Source organism: Neofelis nebulosa, chromosome 2, assembly GCF_028018385.1.
Source record: "Neofelis nebulosa isolate mNeoNeb1 chromosome 2, mNeoNeb1.pri, whole genome shotgun sequence".
In the NCBI taxonomy this organism is placed as follows: domain Eukaryota; kingdom Metazoa; phylum Chordata; class Mammalia; order Carnivora; family Felidae; genus Neofelis; species Neofelis nebulosa.
Genome location: NC_080783.1, coordinates 151,549,913 through 151,567,903, shown reverse-complemented (window position 1 = coordinate 151,567,903; position 17,991 = coordinate 151,549,913). Strand labels below are relative to the sequence as shown.

The following is a 17,991-nucleotide window of genomic DNA, read 5'->3' as shown; positions in this document are numbered from 1 at the left end:
AGACCGCGAGATCGTGACCTGGCTGAAGTCGGACGCTTAACCGACTGCGCCACCCAGGCGCCCCTAAATAAGTCATTTCTATCCAAAGTATACACATATGTGCTTTGAAATCCATTTTTATATAGGGTCACTGTATACACGTGTGTATGTCATTTCTACACAAGCCCTTTACATACACGTGTGTGCTTTGAAATCCATCCTTATGCTCACAGCACCCAGAGGAAGTGCCTTCTCCTAATTAGCCTGCTGCAGGAGACATCATTCTTTCTAATTTTCACAAAGCTGTCTATAAATTAGAAGCAGTCTTGTTTATGCACACAATTCTTGCCTATAAAAACTGGGAAAAGGGACTTGGATTCATATAATCATTATATACAATGGGTACTTTAAAAAGTACATGTTGAACAAATGAATAAAATCATCGATTCTAGCTGGTGTCACTTACCAAATTAGACTCATTAGGTGGGATGTATTTCTCTGTCCCCATTCGCACAAGTCCATCATGGTAGAGAAATATTTTCAGTGGATCACATGATGTTACCAGAATATAAATTCGTAAATCAAACTTGTAACCTTCCATTAGGAAAGGCTTTTCAATGTATTCTTGAACAATCAAATGATCCTGAGATGGAAGCTTGTCACCATTTCTTATCAAAGAAATCCTAAGTTAAAAAAAAAAGATTTAAAAGGATAATTTGATATGGTGTCAAGATGTTTAAAAAGCTACAGATAATACTAAAGAGAAAAATGGTAGAGTAGGGAATTCCAAAGTCTGTCCCCCTACAAAAGCAAAAACAGCCAAAAAATTGTCAGAATCAACTTTTTTTGGAACTCTGGAAACTGACCAAAAGCTTGTGACAACCAGGGAACACTTAAACAAAAAAAACAGCTGAATCTATGTAAAACAGCTTTGTGGCATTTTAACTCACTCTGGTCCCATCCCTCAACCTCGGCTCAGCAGTGGCCTTGAAGAATAATTCATGTTCCTAGTACAAGTACTGGTTCTAGAGTGCAGAATAGACTTTATTCTTGTGGTAGTTTTTTGTTTGTTTTGCTTGTTTGTTTGTTTTTCACCTGTGTGGTCATATCCTGAAGGAACTCAAACTTGATTATATTTTGTCTAAACGGAAACCCTCCCAGTGTTGAGGCAGCTACATGGAAGTGGGGGGAGGGAGTGCATTATTGAAAACCTTTAAAGACAAATGCATTATAGTTCCTGCTGCCTATGGCAACCAATAAAGGTTGGGGAAACCAATATACTAACTAAAAAGATTGGGAAGAAAGAGTAAAGTATGAGAATCTTGGGGGAATAAAAGCTTTGAAAAACTCAGACATTTCTGAGAATTTAGAAGACCATGTGTGTGCCCAGGGCTAAGTGCTTGCTCAGGAAAGACTTGAGAGACCCAAAGCTCTCTTGAGAGGTCCATCAGGTTCTGGTTGTTAATGAAGGAGCAGGAAATGAAAATAAGGCAGAGTTGTAGACTGTCTAGTTAAGTGTTGAAGACATGTCCCAATATACATACATACACACACACACACACACACACACACACACACACACACACATCATCTGCAAAGATTGGGAGTGTTTGGTTTGGGGGAGGTTTTCTTGGGTTTTTGTTTCTTTGTTTTTTGGCTGCAAGTGTTTGAGGAAAGCTCTGTTCACTTACTAGGTGAGTACTGACCTAAAAGAACAGGAACTTCAATGCCACACACAACAAAATATACAGACTTCACAAAATTATTTCAGAAAGATCACTAAACAAATAAAGAACAACCATAATAAGCAGCAAGAAAAGCCTTGTAAAGGAGGAAGAATTTGATCTCCAGAGTTGCTACATTATTAACATTCTAAATGTCCAGTTTTCAATAAAAAAATTTACAAGTCATGCAAAGAAAAAAGAAAGTATGGCTCATAGGCATGAAAATTACCAATTAATAGAAAGCCAGACATTGGGCTTACTAGACCATCAACTATTTAGATCAACTGTTTTAAATCAAATAGTTAAAGGAAGCAATGTACAGAGAACTGAAGGAGATCATGAGAATGATATCTCATGAAATAGAGAATGTCCATAGAGAAAGAAGTTATTTCAGGATCCAAACTGAAGTTCTGGGGTTAAAAAAAATTCATGGAACAAAAAATTCATTAGAGAGATTAAACAGAAGATTTAAGAAGTAAAAAAAAAAATCAGTGAATTTAAAGTTTAGGTCAATTGAGACTAACTAGTCTGAGAAACAGGAAAAAAAAAAATCAAAAAAATGAACAGAGCTTCAAAAGGGAATCCCAAAAGGAGAGGAGAGAAAAATATTTGATGAAAAATATTAACTTACACATCCAAAGACTTCAATGATCTCCAAGTAGGATAAAACTCAAAGACATCCACACTAGAACATATTATAATAAAACTGTCCAAAGCCAAGACAAAGAGAACCTTGAAAGTAGCAAGACGAAGCTACTTATCAAACCCTAGTGATCCTCAATAGATAAACAGTTGATTTTTCATCAGAAACAATGGAGACCAGAGGCAGTGAGATGACCTATTATTCAAAGTGTTGACAGAAAGGGGTGGGGGGTTGGGGGGTTGGAGGAACTGCGAACCAACAATTCTTTATCTTGTAGAAATATTCAAAATTGAAGGAGAAATTAAGACATTTCCAGATAAAAACTGGTAAGAGTTTGCTACTAGTATATGTGGCCTATAAGAAATGCTAAAGTGAATCCTTCTGGCTGAAATAAAAGGACACAAGATAGTAACTCAAATCCACACAAAGAAATAAAAAACACCTGGTAAAGGTGACTACATAAGTAAATATAAAAGTCACTATTAATGTAGTTTAGGTTTGAAACTATTTTTTTCCTTATATTATTTAAAATACAATTGCATTAAACTATAATTATAAATCTATGTTGATGGGCACACAATACATGCAAATATAATTCATGACAAAAACAACATAAAGAAGGACAGCGCTATATAGAAGCAAAGCCAAGACTTGGCAGAATATATTTAAAAAAACAAAAACAAAAACAAAAACAAAAACAAACAAACAAAAAAACATAGTCCAACCACACATTGTCTACAAGAGATTCACTTTAGATTCAAAGAGAATGAACAAATGGAAAAGATATCCTATGCCAACAGTAACCAAAAGAGAGCTGGAGTAGTTAAACTAGTATCAAACAAAATAGACTTTAAGACAAAAATTATTACAAGAGTCAAAGAAGGACAATATATAATAATAAAAAATACAATGTATCAATAAGACATAGTAATTATAAACATATATGCACCTAACAACAGAGCTCCAAAACATATATAGCAAAAACCAATAGAATTGAAAAAAGAAACAGTTCAACAATATCAGTTACAGTCTTCAATACTCTACTTTCAATAATGGATAGAACAACTAAACAGAAGACCAGCAAGGACACCACAGAGAGAGGTGTCCCTTACTATGTACAGCTACATTACATGAGATAAACTCTGGCAGCACAGAATGTATACAGTATGCTTTTTCAGCTATTTTTATACTGTCATCAAACCAAACTGTTACTTATTTATAATGTTTCAACATTAAATATTAGCACATATAAATATAAACATGATTAACATTAAAATTTAGAAATATGTGAACATCTACTAAGCCCCACCCAAAAAATTTTCCTTTGATACAAGCATTTAGCAAGCCAACTTTAAACAATTAATATACAATTCCCACTAATACTACATAAGCCACGGTTAAAATAATTTCTGATTAAATTATGATTAAAAACTACAAGGAAATTTGTTGAACAATAATTTACCTGGCAGTTACATTTCCAAACATCTTTTTTCACCACAGCATTTTAAAAATCAAACAACTGGGGCACTTGGGTGGCTCAATCGTTAAGCATCTGACTTTGGCTCAGGTCATGATCTCAAAGTTTGTGAGTTCAAGCCCCACGTTGGGCTCTATGCTGGCAGCTCAGAGCCTGGAGCATGCTTCAGATTCTGTGTCTCCCTGTCTCTCTGCCCCTAGCCAGCTTGCTCTCTGTCTCTCTGTCTCTCTCTCTCAAAAATAAACATTAAAAAAAATTTTTTTTAATCAAACAATTAAAATAACTCATGTGTTTTTATTAAAAGCAACCTCAGCCACATTTTCTTTGAAACAAACAAACAAACAAACAAACAAACAAACATTGCAATAAACTAACATTAGAAAGCAAAAGGAAACAGGAATATTAAGTTGTAAAATCTATGCTCAGCTAACATGTCTAGTTCTTAAACATGTCTTAGCTTAAAATGTGCTTTATTCAATTTCAATTCAATTACCATGGTACCTAAAGAAAAAAACTTATTTGTAAAGCGAAGAGGATACATATTTTGCTTTAAAATTTCTAGGTATTGAAAGAGTAAGTCCCTTGCCATTTCTTTCTTTGAGTCGGTTTAGGTCTACCACATCAACTGAATTTTACCCTCCAAGTTTACTCTTAAATTATTATAAATGTAAAATTCTATGTTTAAGAAAAAATTAGAAGACATCTTTTTATTGTCTCCTATTAAAGTCTCACAACCTGTTGATTTAATTTTTAAAATGAATTACTGAAGCCTGTGGGACAGGGTAAAATGGCTCATTAAATATTTATATTTAGTCCCAAAAAAGCAACAAAGACCCATTTTATTATTTTTTTCATATTCAACCATGAATGAATGTTCACATTTATTCTTTTTCCCCAATTTTTCAAAAACTTTTATATGTTCTGGGTGATAAATACCTACCCATGACCCATTGCACCATTAGCTGGTTTTACTATAAAAGTTTTCTGCTTTCTCTTTTTCTTCAATTCTTTCATATAGTTCTGGAATTGTGTATATTCAGCAGGGAAGATCCATGTTCGAGGAACAAAGGTATAATCCAGAGGCCGGGACTTGATCATTCTGTAAATTAGAGATAATATGAAAAGTAATTTCCATTCAAACTTGTCTAAATTTTCTTTCTCTGTGCTACTGACATTTACTACAAGGATTTAAATTCCCTCCATTTCTTTTCATTTATTGATTCATTCAACACATGTCTGTAAAGCACCTACTATGTGCTAGGCATTATTCTAGACACTGGAAGGATACCTCAGTGAAAAAAAATAGACAAGAACCTCTGTCCTATGTACTAATTTATATATTGGTAGATTATTTAAGTATATACTTTATGCTAGGCACTGGGGATATTAGGATAATTTAATATGGTCTTAACTCAACTCTAAAGAATTCACATATAGGCTATTAAATACAATGTGATAGATACAATAAAGACATACATGGCAAGGTAACATGTGGAAATAGTAATTAACTCTGCATCTGGGATGACAGGACGGGTACCAGGAAATGGTGTGCCATTCATATTGCTTCTTTAAAGATGATTTTGAGTCCTCAAGGAGTGGCTTTGATCATCTTTTACTCCAGTGTTTTTTGAAGTTTAACTACCTTTCTGAGAAAACCATGTGAAGCCTAAGTATACTAGAAGTTTGTGTTTCTTTGTTCATATGAACTACATATGCCTATACATGTGGTTTTATGGCTGCAACGTATGTCCTGATATTTTTATATTTGCTAAAAACCAGGCTGCCTATTTGAAACATAAGGATAAAACTAGGTATAAAATGTTTACTTTTGATTAATCTCAATTGTTAACTGTTTTGTACATATTGATTCCCACTAAAAATGAAGATATTTTAAAATATAATCAAAGAAAATCTGATTGTTTCAAGGAAGTTCTTTTTAATAAATGTACATAAGTCTTTTATAGATGAGATGACACTGTCTTCAAATGAGATTAGTCAAAACTAAAATGGAAGCACCATATATGGTATGCACAGAGGTAGGGCCTAAATTCTAAAAGGAGGGTGTGGAATGCATGAGCCACTTGGCCTCCACAACTGTAGGCTCCTATGGTTATATTTCAAGTGCTCTTTCAAAATAACTCTGTAAAAAACTTATATTTCCATTATAATAAGGGAAGTAATTACCAACTCCATCTATCAAATCCAGAATAAGCCAACAAGCTAATTAATTTCAGTACAATATAGGCTAACATTGACTGGTTTGGAAAACACACACACACACACACATATATCTAAAGGAAGCACAGTAACAGTGTTAATGTCCATGTTTTTGTTTCCAATACCTTTAAGTGTATTTATTATATTTTTACCCATGATATGAAATTAGATCAATTTAAAGTTTTCATTAAAATAATCTATTTTAAACTAATCATATAGTATTTATGAGTGATACCATTCTTTCACACATATATTTGGAAAAAATCCAAGCACACATATATTGAAGAGAAACACTTTATTCCATTTAGCAATCTAGCACAAATCATTTGATGTAAAAATGGATAGCTTCAAAAGAGACATGCAGTCTCTTTTGGAAATTTGGAATTTGGAAATATGGAATAATTTCTGCTCATAGCTGTCATGGATTTACTAAATGATATTAAACATGTAATTTAGTTAATTCTCAAATAGGTCATAACTCTCAATCTAATAGAAGATTATTTTTTCCTTAAGGAGAATTCCGAAGATTCTATAAAAATAAGAAATTGCCTATTTTTAATAGCCTACTAATGGGTCTACATTCAACTTTCTTGACTCTCCTGACCATACAGATTTCTGTTCTCTACAAAACAGACAGAATGATCTTTTCGAAATGCAAATCTCCTCATATTACCAATTTCATCTCCCCCTCCTCTCCTGTGGAATTTAGGATAAGCACTATAATCCTAAACATCACACTTCAACTAATCTCTCCTGGTCCCCATCTATGTCTCTGTGCTCTAGCTACACTTGGCCTTATTTCAGTATCCTGACTACTCCTGCTTTCTTGCACAAACATGACCTTAGCCCATACTATTCTTCCTGCCCAGAAGGCTGTTATATACCATTTTACCAATAAACTCTTACTCAGGATTCAGATTTAGGCTTCCAAATCACTTCCTTGGGGAAAGTCTCCAATGCCTCCCTAAGCCAGAAGTCCTTCACTATGCACTGACTTACAACTGTGTACCTTTATTTCATAGCACTTATCACAGTTGCAACCCAATGTTGTAAAAGCCTCAAGTCTGCTTTTGATCACCTCATGAGCCCAGAGGCCAGCAGAGTGACTCACATATAAAAATTATATTTAATAAGTATGTGTTAGATGAAAGTAAATGACTTCAGTGAAACACGTCCCGAACGTTACAGAGGTAATTCCCGTTCCTCTGATGTCCGTTCTTCCTATAATCCCTATGTTACTAAAGTGTTGTACCTTCATGATCTCCTAAACCAGAAGGCTACCTACCAGTCATCTTGAACATTTCTCTACTCCCCTTGGATTCTCACATCACAGCAGCTTTCCAGTCCTGTCAATTCTATCTTTTTCGTATTTTCCAGATGTATTTTCTCTTCCCCATTACCACTATCTCTCCTTTAGTGTATTAGATGTTGACAATCACCTACTCCAGGGCTTTCTCCTCCTTTCTACATTCTTTGAGTCCATTATCTATAGTCCCACCAAGATTATCTAAAACATATCATTTCTCTGCTTAAATCCATTAAAAAAAGTCTCACTTCTCTCAGGATAAACACAAATGTTTGCTGAGTAGTTAAATAGATTAAAGAATCAATAATTAAATAATTGAACAAAATATAGTTACATGGCATCCGCAGCCTGGCCTTTGCATTTATCTCCAGCATTATCTCAGGCTAAGCCTCCTGACACCCTATAAAACCACAGAAACTGCTTAAAAGTTTCCCAAACATATCATGTTGGTTTAAGCCTCCATAAAGTTTGTACCACTGTTGTTTTTGCCTACAGACTCCATGACTTCTTTTCAAAGAATAAACTCTTATATACTTTTCAATATCCATTTTGATTTTCATTTCTCCAGAAAGCCTTCCCTGCTCTCCTAGAAATGACCTCTGTCATCATCTTTGTCACCGCCATACATTGACTCTGCCCCTAATGTGGCACCATCAAACTGTATTATATGTATCACTCTTTCTCCCTTATTAAAATTTGAGTTCTAGGCAGGGACTAGGCTTTATTTGTCTTCTTTACCTCAAAGTTAGCAGTCTCTAGTCTACATTAGATATGCAAAAAATATTTGTTGAGGGAATGGATGTATAAACTGTCACATGATGCATATAAATATCTAATTACACACCAAGGTTACTAACCTTTCTCTGAGTTTTCTTTCTAAAAATGTTCTCAAATTATCACTTAACTTCCTTAAACTAAAAACAATGTAATCAATATAAATATACATTACATTAAAAATTCTGCAGTTCATTTGGTATAGCACTTGAGAACTTGTGATCAGTGTTTCCTATAAAAGCAGACTGTTACTCCAAACACTGGTCTCAGACAAATTTATGTATATCCCTGGGTAGGCACATACACATGTGTCTATATGTATGAATGCGTACAAATTCACCTACTACAGTGTCTTGCACATGTTAGATGCTCAACAACCAGTATGTGAATACACACACACACACACACACAGTGTATTATGTTGCCAAACTGCAGTAAAAAGAAGCCTAAGATTCTGGAGACTAGGATTCTGCTCCAGGTTTGCTATTAACTATTTGTTTGACTTGTGCAAGATAGTCATTTTTGTGACACTCAGTTACCTCCTCTGTAAAGTGAAGGAAGAACCAGGGAACTTCTAACCCCTGCTAACTCTACAGTTCTCTCTTCCATCAAAGTATCATTTCAAATCAATGTAACCTGGTGAAAGATACACTATAATATTGAAAATGCAAATTTCAAAAATTATGAGAAATTCTCTATTATAAGTAAATGAAGATTACTTGGTCATATTTCTTGCTAAGAAATCCTTTCTACAGATCTCCCCCATTCCTGGAAAATGGTTGATCCTCTGGAAAATAAAAAGGTAAACATTAATGTTCTCATTGACTTAATGAATATATTCATTTATACTATAATAGAGTTACATCCATCTTCTGAGTTAAATATTTTTTTAAAGCTCTTAACGTAAAACATTTAAAATTAAATGACCTACAAGGAATCTGTAGAATTCAAGAATCTACAATAAGCAAAGAATGAAATTGCAAATTTTTTCAGAAATCAGAAAAGGGTATTTACACAGGTATCAAAGTTACAATTTTCTGTGTCAAATAACTAGTAATTCTATGTCCAAATTATTTCTATTATCCTCAATTTTCTATATTCATACAGATAAGCATTGTATAAATATTGGTGAAAATGGCCTTGTTTGTTCCCTATGGTCAATTTTGTATTTCCCACCACACTAACAAAGAACTATACAAAATGTCAGTTGTCTAAAGTTCTGTGTATTTGGCTTTTTAGTTTGATGTCTATTTTTTTAATATGCTTGCATTACATTCTAAAAATCAAAGAATGAAGCCAGACTGCACATAGCAGACATGGTAAGGTACTTCTAGTTCCTGATCTGTCTGTGCAAGCTACTCCACATCAGCCACCTTTAAGCATAACACAAAGCAGCAGTGTAGGAAGACTTTTCTCCTATTCATTCTTCCTTAAAGATGGAAAGAGGTTATGAGGCACCTGGGTGGCTCAGTTGGTTAAGCGTCTGACTCTTGGCTTTGGCTCAGGTCATGATCTCATGGTACGTTAAAAGTTCGATTTGAAAGAATTCAGGCCTTATGTGACGAGTCAGTACAACCGGACAGCAACAAAACAGGTTGTTTGGGTAAGTTAGAACTGAAATTTAATATGTCAACACATTAAGAACCAACCCTATCTAAGTAAAATTATAATGGAATTCATATAACTTTCCTGGTAACCAATAATTGGTCATGATTAATTCCGCACCTGGTAATTTTGCAGCTCGGCAATCTTCTCCTGCTGAACTGCAGAATCACACCATATAAGGTTGCTTGTTTCATCCTCATCTGGAGTTTTCATAAATCCCATTTCATCTATTACTAAACGAACTGCAAGTAAATGGTTATGTTAAATGAAAATTAAAATACTTCTGAAGTATATTCGTTGTGGAAACATTTTCTGATATGCGCAAATTTTATCTCACAGTATTTCACTTGCAAAATATCCATTAGTTATAGCATAACCTTGTTTTTAGTTACAACAATTCATCTAGGGCCAAATTATACTCACAGTAACTGAGAACTGTTTTTAGGTTGCACTCAAAATCCCTGGTTTCAGCCCTCCGAGATTTAGCGGGTACACAACACTGCTAAAGAGTTCAGGGATTATTCATGGCACAGTGAAAACATACACACAGCTGAGACAACACCTCTACTAAGGAAAATGTACTTCAGGGCTTTTTTGTGACCTTGGGCTAGGTACAAAAGGGAAAAGGTAATAATAGTCCCTGATCATTAGACCTATCCTTTACTTTCCACCTCCCCAGTTCAAATTATTTTTAGCAGTTAAAACCAAGTCAGCTGTGTTGACCCAGGATATGAAATAATGAAGCAGAATTCACACCAGAGATCTAGAAACTGGCCCTCCTATCTGCTCCTAACCCTTTAATCCTATTGAAAGAATTTATGCTCAGAGGAAAGCTTGTTTTTTAGTACAAACTATTTATATGCCCCTCTCTGACTTGAATATCACAATTAATATCCAAGAAATTTCAAGTTCAGAATAAAGACAAGCACAGGTGCCTGGGTGGCTCAGTCGGTTGGGAGTCTGACTTGGGCTCAGGTCATGATCTCGTGGTTCGTGGGTTTGAGCCCCGCTTCAGGCTCTGTGCTGACAGCTCAGAGCCTGGAGCCTGCTTTAGATTCTGTGTCTCCCTCTCTCTGCCCTTCCCCCGCTCGTGCGCTGTCTCTGTCTCAAAAATAAATAAATATTTTTAAAAACTAAATGAAAATTCCGAGTCTTCATAGAATGCTGTAACTGTATAGATGCACTTCAACATTTTATTTTTAAATGTTTTTAAACATACTGGTACCCTTCGTAAAGGGAGAAATGGTAATTGGGGGTCAGTAGTCTGAATCTACCTGGCTCAGGCATAAAACTGATGAACAGACACCTGTTGGTCTCAAGTCCTAGAGACTCTGCTTATTTGGCTGAGGAGAAGGAAAGGGCTTTTTATGCACTGGTTCTGAGAACCCAGACATAAAAGGAGGGAACAATGATGGGTGGTGGGTGAAGTTGGGGCTGGGGGAGGAATGTGGAGCTGGAGCAGTAGTTTTCCATGAGAGGCTTGGGAACCTTTGGGGCTGTTCTGAAGGCCCAGGTAAAAATGTACAAAGCAAGAGTTTGGAAAAGGGCTGTTCTTCTCTGGTCTGCCCCAGACCACCATGCAGCGTTAGTGAGCTGAGGCCTCAGGACCTGCCGTGCCACGTAGGGCTCCCAGGAAGGGCAAGGGCAATAGCCACACAGTCTGGGAGACTCCTTTAACTGGCTCATAAGCAGAAAAAAATAATGAGGCCAGAGCATCAGCCCAAGAGTAGACCTGCTCCTGAGTATAGGAGAGACACTGTCTGGGGCTGCTCAGAAATCACTGAGAAGACCTTAAAGAGAGGATTGGAGCAGGTGGCAATTAGAAGGAGGAGGTATAATGAGCTACTCAAACGTGGTCATAAATATATACATGAACCAGTGAGGCTGAGGACATTCAGGTTACATAGCCATAGTGGAAAAGATCTACTCTTTCTTTAGATTCACAAAATCAAATATGTAAGGTCAGTCATATATAAGTCTCTTTTATTATGAAGTTCAAAGCTTGGAGAGCTGACAAAGTCGAACTTCAAAATACAATGTCGGGAGTTAAAATGTCACTTTTTTCTCCATTAAGTTTAATTTATTTAATCAAATTTTTGTTTGAATTGAAATTTTAGAAATCAGTTGGAATCTTTTAAGGATATCATCCTCCACTACATGGAAAAGAAACCCCTTCAATGTGTCGTTTCAAAATAGAAAGTTGTTGACACCTAAAGCCTAACTCCATGCCTATAAGGCTGATGTGTTAGGAGCTCTCTTTTAAAAAGGAGGTGAAACAGTTGCCTCCACATTGAACTTCTACCAAGCCAAACACCCTACTGGAACAATAGAGATTAACCATATGAACCACTTTCTCACATTTCCCTTTGCATATCACATACCCGCTTCTCGGATCTTTTTTGTCCCCATTTAATAAAAATTACCAAAAATACATCCCTCACAATTTGTCCCATGATTTTTTTTCCCTAGACCCATAGAGCTTTCAGAGGCTAAGCAGAAGTTTTACAAATAGGAATCCATGCAACTATCTAAATTTTAGATACAGAAGATACATTTGTTTCTCATTTTAAATTTCAATTCTTACTTTACTTAGGCAGCATGATATAGTAAAAAGAAAACTGAATCTGGAATGAAATGAATTCAGGTTCAAGTTCCACTTTCGCCATCTGTATGAACTTGGGTAAGTTGCTAACTCTCACTGGGCTTGTTTCTTCAACTCTGCTATAAAGGACATATTAAGAAAATCATGTGAAATGTCATAATGTATTAATTATAGAACTGTGGGAATGCACTTCACTCTTCCACAATGTGTCTTCATAAGGAACTATAAGAAAAATTTCTCTCAAGACACAGGAACACAGAAGTCCTATATCCTTTGAATAACCAGTTTGATTTTATCTCCTGCTGTGCATTCTAGAGTGGATTGTGTTTTAATATTTGCTTCGGTTGAGGCTCCGAGTCAAATCCATCTCTAACTATAGAGGGTCTCGAGGAATGTATTTTGTATTCTTATCAGCCACAAGATTCATCCTATTTTCCTGTTTTTATTTTTCCATGCATATTTTCTTATGGCTATTAGCCACTTCAAAGTCACTATTAGAGTGAGGGAAGACAGGGGGAAAGGGAGCAAGGGAGTAATGCAGCCTATATGCAGGGTTATTTGGAAGATTAAGTGAAATAATACACGTGGAAATGTTTGGCCAATGGTTATAAAAAATTACTATTAGAACTATAGCAAGGTTTTCTGCCTGAGGAAATAGGCAACACCAGGGCAAAAACACAGGTGTGTTGACTAACGGCTTAAGTGTATTTCCATTATATAAGTCAACTGTCAAGGAAGCAGTAATTAAATTGTAAGAAGTACGCTGTTGCATTCACTAGCTTAAATAAGGGAAAAGCAAGGTAGCATTTTCTCCTAGACACATGGTCCATTCTCTCTTTCCCTCCCCTATACTTAGTTAGCACTGTATTCTCTCAACAGTCCCCGATTCAAGGCCCTACAGGAATTTTGTTAAACACAAATGACCAGGCTCAGCAAGGAGGTAGGAATCATTATAAAGAATGCTAAGGCAACTTCGGCCCTGGGAAGACTTCCTGGGAAAGTGACAGGGAAGTGCACTGAAACACTCTCCTATAGATCAAGGCTCCTTATGAACCCCGCCAGAACCGTAAAAGCAAGAGGGTAAGTTAACACCACCCATCCATCAATCACTTTAACAACAGTCGCCTTACTCTTGTTCCTAGAAAACATGCTGCAGATAAACCCTGAATCTTTCATATTTCACCCTCCCATGCTAACTTGCTTCATGTCCCTTCCTCTGAGGACCACTTGTTCGAACAGAGTATCAGGGGACCTCAATTCCATTGAAGTTTTCCACTGATTGCTCAAGAACTTTGGTGAATTACTGTAAATGAAATGAGATTCCCAAAGATTAATAAGGGTAAGAATAATTAACATCCTTGAGGTTCACATGATTTTCCTTAACTTTTAGCGCAAAATGGTTGAGAGGAAGATTATTTGAGTACTTACGGTATTTGTTAAGAGTTTTGTTTGCAATGCTGGACAAATGTATCTTAATTTAAAATGATTATTCTTATCTATTCTCTATACTACAGATACTGTTTACACATAAGAACTGCAATTTCATTAATAAAAAGCAACAGCATCATCAAAAGAATTTTTTAAAACACAGAGAGAAATATATTTTTACTCCTTAAGCCAGGTTCTCATTGTTTAATAAAAATCTCAAATTTTGTGTTTTTTTATTTTGCATCTAACATTTTAATCTGTTTCATGTTGATTTGATACTTGATTTAAAAACTAAGTATTAATCAAAATCCCATCTATTGAATACTACCCCATTAATAGCTAAAGCTTTTAGCAATGTTTACATTGATGTTCTTTCTGATTATTAACATGTTAAATGTCTCATAAAATAGAAAATTTTATAGAATACATTTAAAAATCAATTACAGGGGCACCTGGGTGCTCAGTTGGTTAAGCATCTGACTCTTGATTTCGGCTCACATCATGATATCATGGTTGGTGGGTTTGAGCCCTGCATCAGGCTCTGCACTGCCAGCACAGAGCTTTCTTGGGATTCTCTCTCGCCCTCTCTCACCGCCCCTCCCCCACTCATGCTCGCCCTCTCTCTCTCAAAATAAGTAAATAAACATTAAAAAAAATCAATTACACAAAAGATTATTATCTCTAGAATTTCTACATTGTTTTCAACATCAAACCAGTTTCCCCAACAATTAGGATTCTGAGGAGACCTACCAATTTCAAACTTTGTCCCAGCAACATTTGCTGTAATGATTCCCTTCTTTTTCTTCTTTCTGACTTTCCTTTTCATTGTGCTTTGATAAGGCAATTCTGTATTCAGATCCAGGGGAGAGGGTCCCTGAATAACTTTAAAAGAAATGTAAACCAGCCAAATATCACTGAAATAACAAAAATTCCATAGCAGGGAACACAAATGCCGCCCCCCCCCCGCCAAAAAAAAAAGTAAAATTATAAATTCTACTTAAAAGTCCTCAATTAATTTTTAATTCTTAAAAAAAAAAATTCAGTGATGATCTATAATATATCCACATTTTGTAGTGTGATTAAGTCAATCTGCTTACCTCTTTCTTGAGGCAGAGATGGCATTATTGTCTGCGCCTGTGCCAGTGTGTGTTGCTGTACCAAGCTCTCAGGAAATCTGGAAGGCCTGCATGAGTCTAAGTAGGATACAGCTCCAAATCACTGAAAGTTCCTATCATATTATCTTGGTGGAATCCTCAGATTTCAGGACACCGAAGTTATGGGATGAGAAGGTACCTGTAGGGATTTTAAAACAAAGTCATTTTAGAAAACAACTCTGATGAAATTTTTCTATTGTCTTTAAAAGTCAAGTGAAGGTGAAAGTTACTGTACTCAATCGACAAATGTTTGTTAATTTAGAAAACCTTACGCAAAATGCCAAGTGATAGTTCCCTGTCCTAAAAAGTGTAGTCTAGAGGAGGAGGTTTTATTTAAGTTACATATCATATTTACACACAATAAATAGCATGCCATACACAAATAATGACGATAACCACACTCGCTATCATCTACTGAACGCTGACTATCGTAGGCCACTTATGCCATTTAATCTTGCAGCAAAACCATTAGTGGAAGCTTTTATCCCTAGCTTACAGTTAAGTAAATTGATCTCAGAAAGGGCAAATCTTTACACAAAAGTGACAATGTGGAGATTAAAGTGAACAACTCTCTGGTGTCAAAGTCAGTGCCTTAACTAGGACCCCACACAACCTTCAACCCAACACCTGAAAGTTAGGTGCAGCATCACTTTTAACGTGACACAGCGAAGTGACTGCCAAGGCAGAGATCACATACAACGAAATACAGAGAAAAGCGATTCCTCGTGAAGGGGTGGCGGGGGTGAGGGGGGCTTGTTGGTAGGGAGGGAGTTGATGACTTCATAAAGTAGACCACATTTGAATTGTGCCTTAAAAAATGAACACAATTTTGAAAGGCAGAAAATGAGAGGAGTCATCATTATGCTGATCTTATTTGGGCACACAGAGGAATGCAATAAACATTTTTTAATGAGCTCGTTTGATTCGGCTACACCTCAGCAAGGCCTATATTACACTTCACTCATTTTCACTGTGTATGTATGAACCTAGGTATTTATGCCTTGACTATACTATATTGCCCAGTCTATACTGTCAACTTTCTAATTTCTCCTTTCATGTTGTAAGAATCTTTAAGTTCTTGTAAAATGTCTCTAAGCACAATGAAAAACTATAAAGCCTGTCATGATAAACAAAGGTATGGTATCAATACCTTTATCAGGAGGTTATCAGGTTTATCAGAAATTCAGCTATATAAAATGTGACTCTTAATACATCACCCTCAATAGTCATTATTAATAATAGGGTTCATTATTAAAGAAAATTTAGAACTTAGTTTTTGGGTATCATTTTTACTAGAATAATTACCTAGAATAATTCAATATGAAAACTAGTTAACTATTACTTATTACAGAACAATTGTGGACAGGCACTGTTAAGAATCTAAAATATCTTACCTAATTAACACACCTGGAATTGAGATACCATTTCTGCAGTTTTCTAGATATGGAAATCAAGGCTAAATAAGTTAAATATATCAAGGTAACACAGTTTATAAATAGAAACCTAGGCTTTGAACCCAATTCTGACTGATTGTTCATACTGTTCACAGAGCCCCACTATTTTCAGACACCGTGCTAACATGCTATATAGATGTTAAAAAAAAAAAAAAACACAAAAACTTGGTAAACCAGTTGCAGTGCAAAACTGCCAGATATGGGTGTATTGTGGGAGATCACAATACTTCAAAATCAAACAGTGAAGTCACAGTAAACATCCCCAGCCTGACCTCAGCTCCCAATTCCAAGCTGGAAATAGACTAGATTACTTTTCAGAATAAAAGAAAGGAGTGGTCTAAAGTTCAGTGTGATTTCTTTTTGGTAGCTCTTTGATACCTCAGGGAGGTAACTATTTGGGTTTACAAGTCCTTGTCCAACATCTTGTTACTGGAGTAAACAAAGATTCTCTTATGGTAACAGAGTACGTATTACATCGAAAGTAGGTGACAAAGTCAAGAAGAGTTTGAGACAACATCTGCCAAACTACGTTGACAATAAGTTAGTAATTGTTATCAGCTCTAAAAACAGATTTGTTAATTTCTGACTTAAATAATGAGCCAAACAGCTTTAGTATAGAGCTCAAAACAGGAACTGTTATCTCTTCACTCACCACACAGGAATTTAAAGGCCTTAAATTTAGTCTATCTTTATATGCTTTACTTAGTTGCATTTATATTTTGGTGAATAACAGTAAGAGTGCTTTAACAAACTCAAGAACTTCATTCTACCATCTCAATTCTAATTATTTCATTGTATCCCTAGTGAAGGATGTGAGACGGCAAGATTGATCACATTACTTAAATGAGCCATGGTTACCTACTTTCCAGAAGCACACAGCATGTTTCAGTTACCTCCGAAATACTTCAAGCCAAGGGTTTCTTAAGCTTGGCTGCAAAGTAGAATCACCTGAAAAACTTTTGAAACTCCTAGTGCCAAGGCCACACCCCAGACCCAAGTGGGGCCCAGGCATCAGCATTTTTTAGCTCTCCATATAATTGTGTCATGCAGCCAAATTTGACGTCTGCTGCGAGCACATAGTGACACTGAAGCCAATAATAGTTAGTTATAACATACACAGACAAGAAAAAAGTAAAACAAAGAAGAAAACTTTGGAACCTGTATTTAAAAAGGCCAAATAGGTAAAAAAAAAAAAAAGAAAGAAAGAAAGAAAGAAAAAATCATCCATTAAAATCTTCATCTCTAGTTGAAGTAAACAAATTGGGGAAAAAAAGAATTAGAAGATCAGCAGAAATTGATTTCTAAGACAAATAAGCAATTTTGTTCTGCAAATAAAGAAGCCATTTCCAGAAGGACTCAATTCTCAAAAATGTCAAGCAAATGGGCACCTTGAATGTAGAAGTTCAAGGGCTACCATGCAAAACAATAGATATATAAGACTAAAACACAAAAAGCTGTAATTCCAATACATTTGTGTTGGAGTGCTCTTTCTTCCCAGTTCTTTCTGTTGAATTACAACCCATCACTTAAAGTCCAGACACAAATTTCCACTCTTTCCTTAGAGCTTCCTCTGATTATGTTTGAAGAAATTCATTACTCCCTCTTCTGGTCTATCACAGAGACCATTA

The 17,991-nt window shown here is 35.7% G+C and overlaps 1 protein-coding gene across 8 annotated transcripts in view; it reads right to left on the bottom strand.

Moving 5' to 3' along the window:
- The window catches only part of TTLL7 (tubulin tyrosine ligase like 7), a 145,839-nt gene that overhangs the window by 82,916 nt on the left and 44,932 nt on the right, over positions 1-17,991 (bottom strand). For 7 of the 8 annotated variants that reach the window (XR_009258008.1, XR_009258009.1, XM_058716822.1 and 4 more), the window contains exons 2-7: positions 14,853-15,048; positions 14,506-14,637; positions 9,846-9,967; positions 8,840-8,907; positions 4,764-4,922; positions 446-662 (exon numbers count right to left, since the gene is read on the bottom strand). Coding sequence is in view for 6 of the 8 variants with exons in the window: in XM_058716822.1 (XP_058572805.1) it covers positions 446-662; positions 4,764-4,922; positions 8,840-8,907; positions 9,846-9,967; positions 14,506-14,637; positions 14,853-14,877 (723 nt within the window). In the remaining 2 variants the exon portion in view is untranslated. The remainder of the gene's footprint in view (positions 1-445; positions 663-4,763; positions 4,923-8,839; positions 8,908-9,845; positions 9,968-14,505; positions 14,638-14,852; positions 15,049-17,991) is intronic. The other variant, XM_058716820.1, reaches the window with a different exon arrangement.